Below are 19,617 nucleotides of genomic sequence, written 5' to 3' on the forward strand. Positions count from 1 at the left end.
GGGGGGGGGGTGCCCGAATCCCGTTACCCGCATCGTTTATGGCTTCTTTTGAGTTGCCTCTACACTTTCCCTTTAAATGTTATTGTGGCTAAAAGCTACCTGCATCATTGTTGACGCGGTAGTGCACGGCTTTTATTCATACTATCGCTTTATTTCTGAAAATCCTGATGATAGGAAAACAAGCGCATTAGAAGCACCAACGGCGGCTATCTCATCCGTATTTTTTCACCTTCAACATATTATTTTAATTTCCAGTGTGAGCACCATGCTCAGACACATTATATTTGAATGTGTACACAGGACAAAGTTAAATATATTTTTAAAGAGAAAGGTAGCCAACTAATAATTATTTCTAATGATATGGATAGCCTATGTCTAGAGAATGATTATGTTACTGTATGTTCAACTCGCTACAAATTGCTTTGCGTCCTTTTTTGACCCTCAAAAAGACCCACAGACTTCAGTGACCCCTTCAGTAGTCTTTTATCAACGATGTGTGAAATGCACGTGAATGATATGTGTCTCAGCATTGCTTCTCTTTCCAGTAGGTAATGCTAGCGACTCACGAAAAAAAAAACCTATAATAATTTACATTTATTGTGGATGTAAACATCGCAACGTACATGCAGAGGTCATAAATATATATAATTAACTTAGTAACCGAAGTTAGGCCAAATCGGATTCACTCGAAATCAGAATCAATAGCAGTCATGCGCAGCAGCTTTTACTAGGACTCAGACTTTTAAAAAAAATGAAAAAGAGGATGCAGTTTCGGCAGGAAAGGCGAATCAGTATTAGCGATAGCGAAGCTTAAAACAATTACAAGAAGGAAGATTCTTCCCGTCTAAATCCGTGTACGAGCCGCACCCCCCAACTTGAGAGCATATATTTCTTTTTAATCCAACCGAGAAGCAATCGCGTTCATCGCTGATTCCGATCGCGCTCCACTGCGAATTTTCCCGCGCAGCGTACTTTCGCGCGACGTTGGGTCGAGCAATCGTCAGTTTCCAAGCACGTCACTGAAATATAAAATCACTGGGAGGACCGACTGATATAAAAATCCAAGTTCATCGACGCAGCCACCGTGATATTTCTTGTAGAAGCTTCAGCGTGCGCTATCTGTCTGCAGTGTGCATCCCAAGTGAAGCCCACTGCGCCGCGTGTACAACCATAGAGAAAGGAATTCAACAAGAGGGGACACTCGGTATGGTCCCGCGAATGAATGCCACGTTACGCGGCTAAAACATCTCATCACAGCCGTAACAAATGTTGCTTTAATGCGACACAAAATCATTAATAAATAAGTATGGCTAAACTACGCCGCATGCGAGCGCGCTTCGCCCACATGCAGCCGGGCGGCCGAGCGCCGCGCCCTAGCATGAGGACTGCTCGCAGCGCCACCGCCACCGTCATTCGGAAACAGTCCTCAATCCCGTCGGCGGACGGCAGACTAGCCAATATTCTAGGGACCATACACTCGGCAAAAACTGGCAACAGGAAACACGTCACCAAACGTCACGCTATAGTATTGATGCCGAACGTTAGCTGCCGCGAGCATCGAAAAAAAAAGTGAACTTAAGTTAACAGGCATTGATTTATTTTTTTTATTCTTTGCCGCGAAAACTAAAACGTTTTGCGTATAAATGAACTTAAGCTTTGCGACTTATTTTCCTTGCCTTACCTAGCCACAGCTCAATGACGCGCCAGATACATGCGTCATCCGCCAGACACATCCCCGAAGCCAGCGAGTGCGGCCGCGTGCGCGATTGAGCGCTCGCCCGCGGCGACCCCCGGCTGCAACACTACATTTGCTAGTAGGTACAGCGTTTGACCGCTGGCGCCACGCTGCGCCGCTCGCACGTACCGCGCTTCTAGGTGGTTCCGTTCACCGAGGGCGCTCGAACGCAATGATATGGTTTGCACGAATGCAACCCTTGAAAGCATGGCTGTATGGGTGAGTATGGGTATGGCTATGGGTATAGTATGGGTATGGGTATGGGTATGGCATGGCTGTATGGGTGGGTATGGGTGAGAAGAAGAAGAAGCCGCTTCGAACGGCCGTGTTCAAAATGTGCTCTGCTGTTAACAGCGCATCGGCCCTAGGCCGAGGATCTCTTGCACCGTCTACCGTTACCGGTAATTACAAGATCGTTCTTCCTCGTTTGCCATCGGGAAACACCGTTCTCAACTCAGTGTTCCTACACGCGGACCTCGCTGGTCGGCCGTACCGCGCCCCGGATTTTCGTGATGCCCTGCTCTCGGTGCTCGATACCAAGGACATTCTCGGAGCAGGCCAGTATCAGATGAGCCATCTGTGGCTCGTCACCTGTGCCAACAGCCTTTCCAAGCAGAAGCTCGTCGATAAAGGTGAGCTACTAGTCAAAGGACTCAAGTGCCTTGTCATCGACCCAGAAAGCCGGAACATCAAAATGAAGCTTCTGTGGCTTACTCCTCACCTAGAACAGAAACGTATCGTTGAAGCGTTGGAACCATATGGCATGGTGCAATCCATAACCAGAGAAATGTGGCGTTGCGAAGGCATGGAGAGTTGGCAGATGACGAATCGTGATGTAGAATTCACGCTCAAAGAAGGCCTCTCTACCAGTTCCCTCCCTCATCTTCTGACGATCTTCGGACATCAATGCTTACTTTTGATTCCCGGACGACCTCCCTTGTGCCTTCGATGCAACAGAGTAGGGCACATAAGAAGACAGTGCAAAACACCACGCTGCGCGAAGTGCCACCGTTATGGTCATAACGCGGAGGCATGCGTTGGCACGTATGCTGACAAGCTTCGTGGCAGTAAACCGGTGGACGATGACACCATCGTTAACCACCTCATGGATGTAAGTGAGGTCGTAGATGCCTCTGGCGAAGCGCCTGCTGAAGACCACCGGGCTGAAGAAGTGCAAATATCGACAGCTGCGGACACAGCTACAGCGAAGGTTACTGAAGAACAAACAGTGACTAACCGTGAAAAGGACCCTTGTGCAACGTGGGCCGAATCACCACCTTTTCGGGACCAGCTTCATCCTGCCGAGGATACTGAAATGACTGAGACATCAAAGAAGCGTCCAGCGCCGGCAGATGATTTGGAGTGCTCTGGGAAAGAGCCAAAGGTCGCCGCGGCTAAGGCGAAGAAACCCCTTCATGGAGTCCCTGTGAGTGCAGATGCCGCTGCAGTTCAAGAAGTTGCTGCAGCTGCGACACCTCAAAGGGATGGGACAGGCAGAACAAAGGTAGCAGCGCTACGTGTGGGCGCTGCGCCTCAGTAGTGGAATCATGGCGGGCGCCCTTCCCTTAACGTTTGGAACACTGAATGTCCGTGGCTTACGTAGTAAGCGACGGCAGGGTCAGTTATTACACTTGTTGCGTAGCCGAGCGTTAAATGTTATTGCAATTCAGGAAACAAAAATTGAATCCGATGACGACACAGCGGCTGCTGTAGCTCCATTTCTTTCGGAGTATGAAGTATGTGTCAGCCACGCGATTGATGTCTCTGGAGGATGTATGATATTTGTGAGAAAAACGCGGCGATGCAACGTGTTGGGACTGTGCACTGATAGGGAAGGGCGCCTTGTATGGTGTGATGTCAATATGGATAGTCATGTTTGGAGGTTTCTTTGCGTGTATGCGCCACGTAAGGCACGCGACCGGGAGGACTACTTTCTCTCATTGACCCAGCACTTACGCAATGACCGTGTATTAGTTGTCTTAGGTGACTTTAATTGTGTGTGTAGTGGTCAGGATCGGTCGTCTACAAGGCAACGCCATGATACCAGTGCTGACGTTTTGAATGCCATGACATGTGACTACCAGCTTGTTGATGTAGGGGATCATGAAAAGGTCCCTTTTCGCTACACACTTGGTGTCTACACACAGCGTCTTGCATGAGATGTACTCAAGGTACATCTCATGCAAGGCTTGATCGGATTTATGTATCTTTACCTATCCTCCCTAGACTATACGGCTACAGTGTGCACCCTGTGTTCTTCAGTGATCATTGTTTGGTGTCGGTTTGTTTTGGCAACCGGCAGTGTCAAAGTTCGCGAATGAACTGGGATTTATGGAAAATTAACAATCAGTTACTCTTACATAAGCCTTTTCTCAAGCGCGTCCCGGAAATTCTTATTGACGTTTCAAGTCGTAATTCTTTATCTGTCTTTGCGCAATGGGAGATATTCAAGCAAGAAGTTAAAATGATAGCCATTGAAGAAGCTTCCATATTGTCTTTTGAGAAAAAAGGAAAATATAAAGAGTTGTGCAAGTTGCTAGATACGCTACACGAACTTGAATGCCTGCATCCTGGCAAGTACATTGAGGACATTTACAACGTTAAGGCACAAATGCAGACAATGGACACTGAGAGATACAGAGGTGCACTAGTTCGAGCGCGTACTCGTCGGTATTTGGAGCAACAGCCTTGTAGTCGTTCGCTTGGTGATGAGCGTCAGCATGCTCTGTCGAAGCAAGTTCTCGAGATAGAGTATACCGGAGTGATTGTTAATGACCAGGATACAATAATGAAAGCGTTCACGGATCATTACGAGAATATCTTTCAGTCTCATAAAGCAATTAAGAGTGCAGCTGTAACGGAAAACTTTATTTCGTTGCTGCCACAGCTCAGTCAAGAAGAATGCGATGACGTTGACAGAGACATAAATATCAAGGAAGTGGAAGCAACCATTGCTTCGCTAACTAAAGGCAAAACTCCTGGGCCTGATGGCTTGAGTGCGGAATTTTATCAATGTTTCTGCTCTATATTGGCTCCCTTTCTGCTTAAACTGTATGAAGAAGCTTACAGGATTGGGTACCTACCTGCCACGCTCTATCAAGGGCACACAGTACTTATTCCAAAAAGCAGTGATGTAACAAAATTGCAGAAAGTTGAGGGGTATCGCCCCATATCACTTTGCAACGTGGATTACAAAATATTTGCTAAGATATTAGCTAGTCGTCTTCAAGAAGTAATTCGATCATTGGTGGGAGACCATCAAACATGTGGCATTAGAGAAAGATCAATTCAGAAAAATATCCACGTTGCACGGTATGTGCTATAGTGTGGGACAGAAAGTGCGGGTCAGGTTGCAATAGTTCAGGTTGATTTGGCAAAAGCATTTGATAAAGTTAATCACTGCTTCTTGTTTAGTGTTTTGGAGCACATAAACATTGGATCTCTTCTTTTTAAAGGCATCTCCATGTGTTATGCTAATGGCACAACAAGGCTAATAGTTAATGGTTGTCTATCTGAATCTATCCACCTCAGGGCATCAGTAAGACAAGGTTGTCCCTTGTCACCTCTGTTATTCGCTTTGTACTTGGAACCGCTTTGTGCACGAATTTTGAAGGATCCTACCTTTCATGGGTTCAGATTGTTATCCAATGAGATCCGGGTACTTGCCTATGCAGATGACATAGCCTTCTTCTGTGCTGACAAGAAAAGTGTGGAGACTGCCCTTGCCATAACGCAGCAGTCTTGCTCAGCTTCTGGAGCAACTGTGAACTTTGAGAAGAGCTCCGGATTTTGGTTCGGTCAATGGTGTACAATGCCAACTCGCTTCGCAGGTATTCAGTGGAAGCAAGACTTTAGGTACTTAGGTGTACCCCTCTCTCAATATCGCAATAGTAATCCTCACTGGTCAGCGGAAGTTGCAGAAGTACAACGTAAGGTTAACAACTGGCAGGGGCGGCAGTTGTCCATATTTAGCCGAGCTGAAGCTTGCAATCTGTTTCTAGCAGCTCGACTTATGTATATCCTGCAGGTATTACACTGCTCGCGACTTAGGTTGCAAGCTTTCCATCGTGTGTTTGCTACCTATGTATGGAGCTCACGTGTTGAGGCCATGCGGCGTGATAACCTTTTTCTTCCTCTTGAGAGTGGTGGTCTTGGCCTAGTTCACCTTTTTGTTAGGCAACTTGTCTCCCGGTTATTCTTCTTACGTGATGTAAACAGTCCTTTTCTAAGAGAGATGTTACAACTTCGATTAATGAATTACCTTCCAGAAACACTTGTGTCGTCATCGGTCAATGATGCACCACCTGCTCCTTGGGGCTTCTTGAAAGAGGTTGTTGAAGGCTTTCACTTTCTTAAAGCTCGCTTTAGCTTGGATTATATTTTCACTGCATCCCGTAAAGAAATTCCTGCTGCCTTGATAGACACATTGTTTCCTGTTCCCCATTATCGTGCGCCTTATTTGGAATGTTGCTACTTAGATGTACTCAAGCGTGTCCGTCAAATGATCATTCCTCCAGGGATCAAAACTTTTTTCTTTAACTTACATTCGGCAACCCTTCCTGTCAAAACCTGGTTAGAAAAAAGGGGCTGTTTCGTGCCGTGGTCTACAAACTGCCGTTTGTGTCCGCATGTTGAAACGATTGATCACTGTTTTGTCGATTGTAGGGATGCCGTGTTCTTCTGGGACATTCTCCAAAGAACACTTAAAAAAGATTTAGACATCACACCATACACAATTCGTTTCTTACCTTTTAAAGATTCCTGTGACCCACCATATGACATGTTCATAGTACTTGGTCTACATAGTCTTTGGCGCAGTAGAATGTGTGACAGGCACGCTGAACCACCGCGAAGCACTCGGTCGTTTTTTCGGGAATCTGCTGCCTACGTCCGTAGTGTGTACGCTGCTCAAGAAACAGCGCCGGACTGGATGCCTTTATTGGACGCGTGCACATGCTTGCCTGACTTTTGAATATGTACCTGCAGCGCCTTGTTTCTTGTGTTGCTGAAGAGTCTGCTCCCATGTAATAAAGAAAAAAAAATGGCTGTATGGGTGAGTGGTTACGGCGCTCGCTTCGGGATCTTGCGCACGCTGGTTCAAAACCCGCTCTGGCCAATTTTTTTTTTTAATATCACGCTTTTCCCTTTTTTTTCTCTCACTGTTTGCCAGCGCGGTCGCTTGAACCCCGGCGCCACGGCAGCAGCCGTGGTGCCGGGGGCCGACGCGAAGCGGCGGTCGTTGGGGTGTTGCGGAGCGCAGCGTAGCAACACCCCAAATAAAAAAAATCACTGCATATCCACGGGGTGAATGATGATGAGTGGGCGAAGCTCCGGAGGGAATCATCGGATCTCCCGCTTAAGGGGACGCTAGCACAAACGCGTTAGAAACGTGCAGTACTCTCTAGTAAGGGGGAGCGGCCACAGCGTCTTACGCAGCCATTTACACATGCCGGAACGTGCACCGCGTTTGCCGACGCCATCACATGACTGCTGAGAGAGTATACCCCTCGTATTCATAAACGCTCCTCGACTTGAACTTGACTTGCCACCGCCTTGGGCAGCGCGTTCGAAACGCGTTGAAGGTAAGGTGGAGAGGCCACAGCGTCTTACACCAGCTTCTTACACGGGCCGTAACGCGCTAGCACAAACGCGTTAGAAACGCGCTAGAAACGCGGCCTTTCGTTAATGTTGGGTATTTATTGCCATCGTGGTGCGTGTGTCTATGTGCGCTTCGTGGCGTAGTGGTTAGCGCCGCGCGTTCGGAAGCGAGGGGTCCCTGGTTTGATTCCGAGCTACGGACACAACTTTCGGAATTTTTTTTTCATAAAACGCCGGAAGCGTTCTCCGGAAGCCGGAAGCTGGCTTCCGGAAGCGGAACCGGAAGTGGAAACGGAAGCGGAACCGGAAGTGGAACCGGAAGCGGAAGTCGGCTTCCGGTTATACTATACGTATACATATATATGTATATATGGGTATACATACATATACGGACACACAACGCCATCTATTAAGCAATTCATAAAATCTCACCAGGCACTACCTTGAAAGTAAAAAATGGCTGCTACTGGGAATGAGAGACAGCAGAAGTCGGCTTTTAGCTAACACTTACACTTCTACTTCTACTAACGTTTCCTACTGGAACATGCCAATGGCTGCTAATGGGGAATGAGAGACAGAAGAATTCGGCTTTTAGTTAACGCGCACGCTGCGAATTTTTTATTGTTCAACAACGCACAGGAGAAATCTCCCACCGGCACCACCTTGCAGGTCAAAGCGTAAGACTGGTTACGCACTACGACGAGGGACGAACGGGTGCCGCTTTAAGGAGCTTCGCCCCTAAAAAATACTGCTCCAGTCAGGTAGACTGCTCCCTCCCTGATAGTGAGATTATATTTGGATCATCAAAACAGTGATACGTTTATAATACCACCGATCCCAACAGCAGGCTAGTCACCACCAGCCCAGCGTTTTCTCCGTCAACGCCTCCTCCGTTCGAACGGCGGCGGCTCGAAACATGGTACGCTGCGAGCGGCGCAGCGTGGCGCCAGCGGTCAAACGCTGTACCTACTAGCAAAGGGAAATACGCGACCCGGCTGCCCCCCCCCCCTTTTTTTTTTTTAAGTAGCCTGGTTTCGTGGGCTCCCGGCGTATTCTTGCGTTCCTTCTGCACTGGGACAAGACACCACTGCACTATTGGACTACGGCATGGTGAGAAATCTTGTTTCACAGTCTACGACGCAATTAGGCTTACGGTACGGGACCGAGACTGAAGACGCAGATAATTTAGTAAATAAATCGTGCTGAGACATGTTTCCGACGCTTCCTAGGGGATTATGGTAACTTATTTAGGTTTTTGAGCCACACTGGCCGCACAGGGCGCCGTGGTGCGTAGTCTATCGCATCTTGCTAGGAGAAGTTTGTGCCGCTTTCTCTGACGCCAGACATTACTGAAAAGTAATTTCGTTACTTTCTGGGGTACTTTTGAGGCACGCTGGCCGCACAGCGCGCTGTGACGCAGTTAGCGATAAGCATCTCGGCCGTGGTGATAAAGTTAGTTTGGCGTGTAATGAATCTTAGAGGGACAAGTCTGTGACGTTTTTTGTGGCTCCGCAACAACATATACCTTCTTTCGGTACTCACGCCTGTTGAAAACGCGATGGGCGATTGCCAAGAGTGATAACATGCGGTGTGCTGCTGGCGCCGGCAGAACGCGCGAAAGATAACGCCGACGAACATATCAGAAACTTGTAATTCGAAAATTCCGTCTTTTAAAGGACTGAAAAAGGGCATTGCACCCACGCATTTGTCTTGAGTGCCTGTTGCGTCCGTCTCTGTGCATGTAGCGTACCGTCGCGTCGCCCGAGGCCAAGTTTTGGAAACGCGAAGTCGCCCGTGTATTTGTGCTGCCAAAGTGCAGGAAATAATGCCTAGAAATGGGTGAACGCTTGGAAATCACAGATGTTTTCATATTTTATGGTATTGTTTGGGATAAGTCGGGTATTCTCTACGCCATGCGAATTGCTTTTGTTCGTAATGCCGCCCATTCACCGATTTCGCATGTTTCGCCTCTACACGCAGTATTCCTATGTCTAAATCCCAAAATGACACATACTTGTAACATGCTGTTACGTGCTTGTAAATGTAACATGCTTGTAATTTACTTTTTTTCAGCTGGTGCCGTCCGGTGGAGCTTCATACAGGAACTACTGCCTTACCTGCTGGGGTCACAACGTTGGATGAACGCACAAAAAGCGCGGAACGAGCTTTTATATAGAGCAAAATAAATATTTCCTCATTGCACAAAAGGTATTGCGTCTATTTTGTGAAATTGCACGTGGTACCGATTCGATGGGACTTTACGAGATCGTTCGCAATCATTTTTACTACATAATAAACCGATTCTGCACGACGAGCAACAGAAAAAAAGGGGGGAGGGGGGGGGCGTAGCCGGCGTGCTAGCTTGCGTTCAAAATACGCGCGCCCGAAACCGGAAGTGATTGACGCCTACCGCTTGGCACGCTGCAGTCAATTCGGCCGCTGGGCCCTATGGGAGTGTCCCCTCTTGTTGAATTCCTTTCTCTATGCATGTATCTGGTGCGTCATGGACCTGCAAGGTAGATATACCTGGTAGCGAAGCTTCCATAGAAGCCCATACGTTCAAAACATGGCGGTTCATCGGCGGTTCATGGGGCTTAGCGCCATCTGTGTGAGGAGGGAACACTTCCGGCGGAAGAAAAAATAATGTGACGTCATATCCGTTAAAAACAGAAGTGACGTCATTTTGTTCTCAAAGGCGCTAAATTTGTTTTCGGAGGCCTGTCATTACAGCTGTATATTCAAATGCCCCGCCGTACGACTTGGTGGGCGTTCCGAGCTTTCAGCACGGAAAGCGATGCAGGAAAAGGTCAGCCGTACGGGTGTCGAAATCGCATCCCTGCACAGAACATACTTTCTTTGGAGGCCGACGAACGCTTTGGGCGTAGAATTCTCGTCTTTTCGTCGGACGCCAAGCCCGTCGGCCAGCGCTGTCGCACGGAAACAACTAAATTAAACAAGTATCTGGCGGTCGCAACTTACTGCTTTTGACTGCATACTTTGACCGAATAGGTTAAGAAACAATGAAACTACTCGCGTCACCAAATTTAGGCAAACGTCGGCAAGCAAAACAACACATGTGAGGGGGGCGTATTGCATGTAACAGGTGAACTTTACGAGCGCGCCTTTCTGCACACAAGAGCTGCATTGCATTGCAAGTGATAGCGGCGCCCGCCGCTCTCGGTGGGCGCTCTTACGGTGGGCGCTGAAAAAAGGTATTTATTGATAATGATTATGTAAAACAGAATTGTCTCTTCTCGCCATGTGTATATAAAATTGATTAGGAACCTTATTTTCGTCGAATGAATCTAACTGTGTCTCTCTTTATTTATAAAACGCTTTTTTTTTTCTTTCCCAATGTTTGTTCCCTCCAAACATAGTCGCGCTTCAATCGCTGCTCCCATAACCACCCTTGCTGATGTCGGTGACAATTCGTTCTGAACTGCTTTTCGCCCGAATTTTCGCGACCTATGTGAATCGACCTTGGGACCTGTGGCTAGGTAAGGCAAGGAAAATAAGTCGCAAAGCTTAAGTTCATTTATACGCAAAACGTTTTAGTTTTCGCGGCAAAGAATTAAAAAAATAAATCAATGCCTGTTAACTTCAGTTCGCTTTCTCTTTTTTTCGATGCTCGCGGCAGCTAACGTTCGGTGTCAAAAGTATAGCGTGACGTATGGTGACGTGTTTCCTGTTGTCAGTTTTTGCCGAGTGTCCCCTCTTGTTGAATTTCTTTCTCTATGGTACAACGGTCAGCGTGGCTTCACTTACTGCGTGCCGTTTCTGTTGGTTGTTGCTCAGAGTGGCCGGCCAAGGTCGGCAGCGAACACGAAGGCGCGGCGGCGCCGCTCTGTTTAGATAGAACGGCGTCTACTCCCGTCGTTTGCAGTCTCCAGCATTTCGTATGCGCGTGCACGTTTGAACTCGCCATCTGAAGCTACTGGCGCAGGCGCCTAAACGGCGCCTGAAGGGAGCTGAATAATAATTGAACCATTGGTGACTGCGTAGCAGTGAAATTTAGTTACAGCCAAGCGATCATATATCAACTACGCCCATATGCCCAATGCTACCCACAATGACGTAAAAACCTAATATATTTTTTTTTACGCTGTGCACTCGCCGGTAAGAATTTTCACGCTTCCAGAAAAATACACGCGCGTCCCTTGCTATCACAGCTCTGTGTCAGCCTTGTCGGGATTAGCCGCGCCGATTAGAAATTTTTAAGCTCCATAGAGCCTGATACCCTCATTTTTGTGGGCAATTAAGGCTCGCAGACAGGCTTTACAAGCTATTAAAAACATAAACGTTTCAAAGCTACAAAATGTGCGACAATAACCGACCTTTTACAGCACGGCGAAAGCTTGCGAAGCACGTCTTTGAGCCCATATAATCCCATAAAACCTCTCGCCCCTTGGCGAGGCGCTGTAGAAACTCGGGAGGTTCGGCGACGCGCGTCTGACGCTCGTTCGGCCAGGGCCATGGTCAGGGCGTCTTGCGCTGGAGTTTGCGGTATAGTAGCAGCGCCTGGTGGCGGCGAAAAACGTCATCTGGATACTACCAGCTTGGGCAGTATTGAGCCCTGGCTGTGGCGAAGCACGTTCCTAGCCGGAGTTTTGCGTCGATTCGCACTTTTTTCTGCCCTGCTGCGAATGCGAAATGGCTCGTCACTTCTCAGCATGGAGGAAGGAAACCCTAGGAGAGGGCCTGGCCAGCACAAACGTATTGGAGAAGGTGTGGCGGAAGTCACGTGCTGTTTCTCGCAAAGGATCACTGGGACGGGTAGCCCAAATGTCAACGTTGCCATGGCAACCGCGCTCCTGAAGCTTTCGCTGCTGCTCGCGGTCTCTGAAAAGTGAGATACGATTTTTCCGCCGGTGTCTTTCCCGCAGCACCTTTTGTTCGCGCGAAAAGCTGACTTTGGAGTGTGATGTGTAAGCTTGAAAGTTGTGTTTTGGGTCTGTGAGTGTGAGTGTCGGCCAGCAACAGATACACTCAAGCAATCACGGCGCGAATCTTCGTTGTCTTCTTCAATGTGCCACGAAAAAACACAGGAGCGCGTCTGCTTCACTAAACCTGCTACAGAAGTTTTGTAGGCTTTTTTTTGACGCGCGTCAGGAGCACACACTTCCGGCGGCTCGTAACAATGCAAGTTCAAAGTTCGCGCCCATCTGCTCCGGCGAGCTGCAGAACCCCTGATTGGAGGCGCAAAGAGAGATGGCACACCAACATGGCTGCACTTCCGGCTTCAAAAAAGTGACGTCAGGGCCTCTCCTGTTTTGTTTCCTTCCTCCATGCTTCTCACAGAGCACGCTGCGAGCTGACCGCAACGGACTCTCCGTGTGCCGTGGGACGTAATGCTGGGAGCAGAAGACATCGGCTACGCCGATCCGGAGAGAGCTAGCTCAGCCTCGAAAAAGCTTCGCCGTCGTTACTACTGCGTCGTGGGCTGCCACGAACAAGAATGCCTGAATCCCAACATCAGATTCTACCGTTTTCCTTCAAGGCCTCACGAAGCGGAGCGTCGGGCGCGCTGGATAACTGCAGTTCGTCGCGCTGGGTAAAGTGGTGTGTGCAAATGACCATAAATGGTCGGGTTGATTCGGTGACAATTCACTGCCCTACTTCGAGAAGCACAGGTTAGAGAGTTAAATGTGGTCATCCTGGACATCAAGTCAGCACGTTGAGGCAGCGCAGCAAGGTAGTATTGATTACAGCACATCGATGTTCGAGCGCTGTCATTAAAAGCTACATCAAGCGAGCAGCGCACGAGCTCGCGCTGCAGCGCAATTCGCACGTACGTTGCTGCGACCTCATATGCATAGCATCAGTTATTTATCAGTTGCTAAAGGGACAGATGGCCGCTACTGCACCGCAGGCATAATTACTTGTCAAGCGGAATGCAGTCAACAAAGATTGCAGGAGGCCCGCTGTTTCGTGGCATGAGACCGCTGCATGCCGACGCGGCGCGTACCGTCGCGCGCTCGCGCAGATCCGTACACATGATGTCTGCTTATCGCTAGTGCGAATTCATTTATACCAAGCATTTCCTCGCGTTTGTGCGCCTGAATCTATCAGCATGCAAACCTTACCTGAAGTTCAGCTTCGTACGTGCCTCGCTTCACTTGCGATTGCAGTCCACGATTGCGATTGCACGTGCAGTCCGGCAGCAGTGACATTGAAAGCACGAGCTAAAAGATACGCCTTTTTGCAGACACTTCTCAGGAGCATTGGCGTCACTCTGCGTCATCTCAGCAAGCGAGGAAACTGAGGAATCTACATCTACGATCCTGGGGACAACACTTGCTGCGTGATCAAGATTTCAACATCGTCTTTACCAGGGGGCAACGAGTCCTGCGGATATATAAAGTCTGCGGAAACATCGTTCTTTCTGCAGTCCGGCAGCGGTGCACATTGAAAGCACGAGCTAAAAGATACGCCTTTTTGCAGACACTTCTCAAGAGCATTGGCGTCACTCTGCGTCATCTCAGCAAGCGAGGAAACTGAGCAATCTACATCTACGATCCGGGGGACAACACTTGCTTGCTGCGTGATCAAGATTTCAACATCGTCGTCACCAGGGGGCAACGAGTTCTACGGATATATAAAGTCTCCGGAAACATCGTTCTTTCTGCAGTCCGGCAGCGGTGCACATTGAAAGCACGAGCTAAAAGATACGCCTTTTTGCAGGTGAGACAAGCATTTTTCCTCAGCGATATTGAGGCCGTTAGTCATTACCTTTGTGCATTGCTGCCGGACAGAGTTCTTTGGTCTTGTTTTTTCAGTGATTGTAGCTCTGTTAGTTTGTTTGTTTCTGCCTACTAATGGCGAAGGATTCGCGCGATACTGCTAAGGCCATTGAAGACCTGCGTCGTGAATTAAGAAAAGAGCTCCGAGAGATAAAGGACACTTTGAATGATGTGAAGGATCTGAAAGAGGAACTTCGTCAAATACTAAAAGAAAACAAGGAGCTAAAAGCTGAAAATAGTAAACTACTGCGCAGGATCGAAGAGGTCGAGCAGTACCAGCGTTCCAATAATTCAGAAATCAAGGGCGTTTCTCCGGACATAGAACCATTTGAGGCTGTAAAAAAAAAATTGGAGCTATTTGCATGAGGAAGTGTCTGAGGATGATGTCGACATATGCCATAGGCCTGGTGCCCACTGCTCGGCATGACGTAAGCAACATAATCGTACACGAAGAACCAAAAGGAATGCCTTGTTGAGCAAAGCAAAGAAAGTTAAAATTGACAGTGCGGCACTAGGCAGTCGAGACACTTGACAAGAACTGGCAAACAACTACTTGGGGCCGCAATTCAACGCAAAAGGGAGATGCAGTGGAAGTTTGTTTGGACGACAGGTGGGAAGGTTTTCGCTCGTCTAACTGAACGTTCTCCGGTGCTAAGAATAGCAGAAATCGGCGATCTAAGCAAAATGGCCGCAGAGGTGGAATAAACGGGCTTGTAGCAGTTGTGGTAATTACATCATGGTAATTGTACCATAATGGACAAAGAATGTTACTATGAACTTGCCTCCTGCAATAAGTTATTGCACGACGCACATAAGGAACTAACGTTATTTCATCTAAACGTACGCAGCATGCGTAACAAAAAAAGAACAGCTGGCTGATTCTTTCAGTCGACTTTCATTCAGCTTTGACGTACTAATGTTCTCGGAAACCTGGTTAACAACAGGCGAAGACCCTCCTTCTCTTGAAAGTTATAGATACAATGGCCTAGTGCGTACCGAAGAAAGAGGTGGTGGTGTAGCCATTTATGTTAAGGAAATACATAACCATGCGGTGGTCTCCGAATTTTCCTGCATAAACGAAAACATAGAATGCCTAATGATACGCCTTCAAAGGGCGCTTGTAACCGTGGTTTACAGGCCTCCCTCAGGTAGCAGGCAATCATTTTTGGAATCGGTAGAAAGTTTATTGCATTATTTCAATTGTGTCTTATGTTGTTGCATTTCTTTTCCTGGATCTTGACTTATGATTTATTTGTGAATGGATTAATGATTACTTTTGGAATTACGTTGGATGTTTCCAACGGACCTTTACTTGTATATTGTATGCCCACCCTGCTAAGGTCTTGTATAAGATCGCAGTATCAATAAATAAAAAAATTAAAAAAATGTCATTCTGGTTTACCTTTCACTGTAATGGGTGACGTCAACATCGACATGCTTTCGCTAAATGCCCCTGCTAGGCAGCTAACGGAGCTCATGAATACTTTTGGTTGTGAAAATGCTATCACGAACGCCACGCGATTGAGTGGTGAAACGGCAACTTTGCTCGATATCTGTATTACAAATTCGGGGTCACCATCCCTCGTTGCTGGGGCGATTTCACTTGAGATAAGCGATCATCTACCAATTTTCTGCGCTTTCCCTTCATCGCGTGATCACTATCTCGCTATTAAAAAAGAACAGGTGTTATTTCGGAAAATCAATGCGCATACGCTAGACCTATTTCGTCAGCGTATTATTGAAGAGAACTGGGAAGACTTATTTGAGCAAGTTGACTCAAACGCTACGTATGATATATTTATCGGAAAAATAAAGAAATGTTATGATATGGCCTTCCAGAAGGTGCTAAAAAAATATCACAACAAAAAAATAAGGAAACCATGGATCACAAATGCTTTACATAAGAAAATAATGAAGAAAAATCGCGTTACACGCGTTCGTAAAATCCCGCGACATCAGTATGTTGAAGGAATACAAGAAGTTTAGAAATCAGCTTAATCACGAGTTGAAATACGCAAAAATGAATTACTATGAAGATGTTTTCAGCAGAATAAGCAATGACCCAAGGAAAATTTGGGAAGGGGTCAAAGATTTACTGGGGCACAAAATTCAAAGCACTGTAACTACCGTAGAGACAGAAATAGGTGTCCTCAGTGGTTGTGATGCAGCAACCGCATTCAACAAGTATTTTATAACTAGTTGTGAAACCACAGATGACTCTGATGGCCAAGGACTACACCTGTTGTCGAATAATTATAACATTCCTAACACAATTCTGTTATCCCCTGTTACGTGTACTGAAATTGAAAAACTTGTTAAGGAAATAAACAACTGCGCAGCAGGGTATGACGAAATAAAACCAGTACCGATAAAGTACGTAGCCGATATACTGTCCGCTCCACTTGCGCATATCGTCAATCTTTCTTTTACTACGGGCATTTTTCCAGATTGAAAATCACTCGTGTCTGTCCTGTATTCAAAGGAGGCAACCCGAAGCACATGTCGAACTATCGTCCCATATCAGTTTTACCAGTTTTTTCAAAAGTGTACGGAAGCGCAATGAACGTTCGGTTGCAGAATTTCTTTGATAAATACAACGTTATAAATGATGCCCAATATGGATTTCAAAAACACAAATCTACCGAATTTGCCTTACTTCAAATAAAAGATCATATAATAGACAACTTTGAGAAAAAATTATCCACAATTGGTCTATTTATTGATCTTCGAAAAGCGTTTGACACCGTGTGTCATGAAGTCATTTTATATAAAATAAGCACATGTGGTATACGAGGTGTTGCACATGACCTACTACAGAGCTACCTAACAAATCGCTCCCAATAGGTGATAATTAACAACGAGCCGTCAGAGTACATCGAAGTGAAGAAAGGAGTGCCGCATCTTGGGTCCCCTGCTATTTATCATATACATTAATGACCTTTGCTGTATTCCAGATTGCCCTAAATTAGTAATGTATGCGGACGATACCAATATTTTCTTTGAGGGTGCTTCTCTTGTTGATCTTGAAGGGAAAGTGAACCATTTTTTAAATCAACTCTCATCATGGCTAAGACAAAACAGGTTAAGTTTAAAGGCTAATAAGACTAAGTACATGTTATTTGCTCCTGTGAATAAGCCAAGAAACTTCAACATGAGCATCTCCTATGAAGGCCATATATTAGAGCAGGTTAAGACACAGAAGTTTCTGGGTGTATGGTTCCAGGAGGACTTATGTTGGAATGAGCACATAGTAAATAAAGTTAACCGATTTAAGTAGGAACATTGGATGCCTGTACAAATTAAATTCTTTAATACCACTGTGGCTAAAAAACACGCTTTATTATACTCTTTTTTACTCTCGACTATCTTATTGTGCGCTTGTGTGGGGGACTACAACGTCAACGAATTATTCTAAACTGATTGTTTTGCAAAAAAGGGTTCTGAGAATCTTTGAAGATTTTCATGGTCCTATACGCGACCTGCGGACAGAACCGTTGTTTTTGAAGCACCTTATGATTAAAGCTAATCAAATATATTATTTCAAGCTTTTCCAGTACATACAACGCAATAGGCTTTATTGTTTGCAAGATACTCGGGATTGTTCGTATCCTTTTCGTACATACACACGAAGAACTCCAAAGATCAGAACTACTTATGGACGGCAACACACTACATTTCAGGTGCCTAATCTGTTAAATAAAATCAACGGCCTCATAGACCTAGAAAGTGCCATTTCCAAAAAAGTTCTTAGGAGGTTCCTAATTAATAATAGCATTGAATTTTCTTCATTATTATTATGTGTTCCTATTTGCCTATATCGTTTAGCGTGTGTCAATACCAGGAGTATACTATATGCTTTGTTGTATCTCTATCCATACGTTCTGTTTTTTTTTAATTTTTTTAATTTTTTATAGTTCGTGCATATGTCCTTGTTTTGCTTTATCTGGGAGTGATGAGCAATCACATATAGTGTCGAAATGTTTCAATATGACAAGTGCGGTATTATGTATATATGTGTATATATCTAATGACGCTTCTGTATTATATACGGTACATTACTCAGTGTACGTAACTTTCTTTTCTTCCTTCTTTTTCTAGTACATATTATGGCCTGCGTGCCGCACTGTATTGGAGCAAAGGCCTTTTGTCAGGCTTCAAGCCTTTTGCTTTTGCTCCATTTTCTGTCCTCTGCGCAGAAAGAAACAAATAAAGAATGAATGAATGAATGAATTGACACCGCGCTAAAACTTCGCCGCTTATTTCTTGAACTGCTTACACGTATTTGGCTTTGCATAATTTATTGCCTTTACGTAGCGTGCCACCCCTGAAAAAATTTTCGGCGCCCGATATTCGCTGCAGTCCGCGGCACAACACAACCGAAAGTGGCGGGTCCATATTGTAAACGTGCATTCCGAAGCAGACGACCGAGCTTGGTACTACCCAGTTTCGGATTGAGGGCGCTTTTTTGCACCATTTTTGCAGCATCCCTGGGAACGCAGGAGCCCCACAGCAAGTGATAAGTGGCCTATATGTAAAAAGCGTCGTCTGCTGAACTTCGAATTCAGCGTGTATCTCGCAGAGGGCGCTACAGTAGCAAACTCCCGTTTGATGGCTCGCTCGTTCATCTGGCAGGAGCGAAACGTGAAACTCGGGTGGTGTTTGGAGTAATTTCCGCTGCACTGCCATGGTGCCAGCGTGGCTCAGCCGAAGGTACGATTAAAGGGACACTAAAGCAAACCAGTAAATCACCTATGGTGAATTCCACTGGTCGATCTAGAGCGGGGTGTTGAATCCACGAGAGACCAACAAACTCTGGCACAGGGCAACCCAATCCAGATCGACCAGTGAAAAATAAACATGCTCCGGCAGGGAGCGCAGCGGAAGTTGCGCGCCCGCCATATTCACCAGCCATATCGCGATTTCTTCATTTGCACCTCAAGCCTTCAGCAGCGCTTCTAGAATAGGAGAGTGGGTCCAGCGGACGCTTTGACAAGCGCCGATGGTGAAGTTAAAACGCTGAAATTGCGGCGGCGACGCCGTCGCTTTCAACGTTCGCCTTATCCTGAAGCTCCGGCTGTTTCGGCAGCGCCCATCGGCTCAGGCGAGCTCACGGGCCGAGTAGCTGTCGTCTGCTCGACGTTTTCGCCGCTCCTTCTCCATCTTATCGACTGCAGGTCTGTGGGGAATAAAATCACTGTTTTCGCCACCGAGTATCAAAGCAATATGCAGCAGAGTGAAACACCTGTCAAAGCTTTATGTAGCCGCGGTAGGGTCTCCGACTCGACCAGCGTCCGGCCGGCGCTGCAGCGTGGCATTTCCGATGGACGCCTCAAAAAAAAAAAAAAAAGAGCCGAAAACAGCCAAGCCACCAGACCAACCTGGAAGTGACGCCAAGCGTCGACGGAGTTCCGGTGAAATCCGTCTCTGCTCGACGGATCAACCAGGAGCGCTCCGTCGCGGAGTGAGTTGATCCCAATCGACCAGTGGAATTCACCAGACTGATAAAGTATTATTCGAAACCTCTGCTGTCGTTAATTACACTGC

At 46.7% G+C, this 19,617-nt stretch overlaps 1 protein-coding gene and 1 long non-coding RNA gene across 2 annotated transcripts; both read left to right on the forward strand.

Moving 5' to 3' along the window:
- Positions 1-2,115: 2,115 nt before the first annotated feature.
- On the forward strand, positions 2,116-3,319 carry LOC119456560 (uncharacterized). Its single transcript, XM_037718391.2, has one exon. The coding sequence runs from the start codon at positions 2,304-2,306 to the stop codon at positions 3,273-3,275; it is 972 nt and encodes a 323-aa protein (XP_037574319.2). The 5' UTR covers positions 2,116-2,303; the 3' UTR covers positions 3,276-3,319.
- A 5,016-nt stretch (positions 3,320-8,335) lies between these two features.
- LOC125946197 (uncharacterized) lies at positions 8,336-9,540 on the forward strand. The gene is made up of 2 exons (XR_007467453.1): positions 8,336-8,443; positions 9,407-9,540. It is a non-coding gene; the product is annotated as an uncharacterized LOC125946197 (long non-coding RNA).
- The last annotated feature ends 10,077 nt before the right edge of the window (positions 9,541-19,617 follow it).

This window comes from Dermacentor silvarum, chromosome 6 (genome assembly GCF_013339745.2).
Source record: "Dermacentor silvarum isolate Dsil-2018 chromosome 6, BIME_Dsil_1.4, whole genome shotgun sequence".
NCBI classification, from domain to species: domain Eukaryota; kingdom Metazoa; phylum Arthropoda; class Arachnida; order Ixodida; family Ixodidae; genus Dermacentor; species Dermacentor silvarum.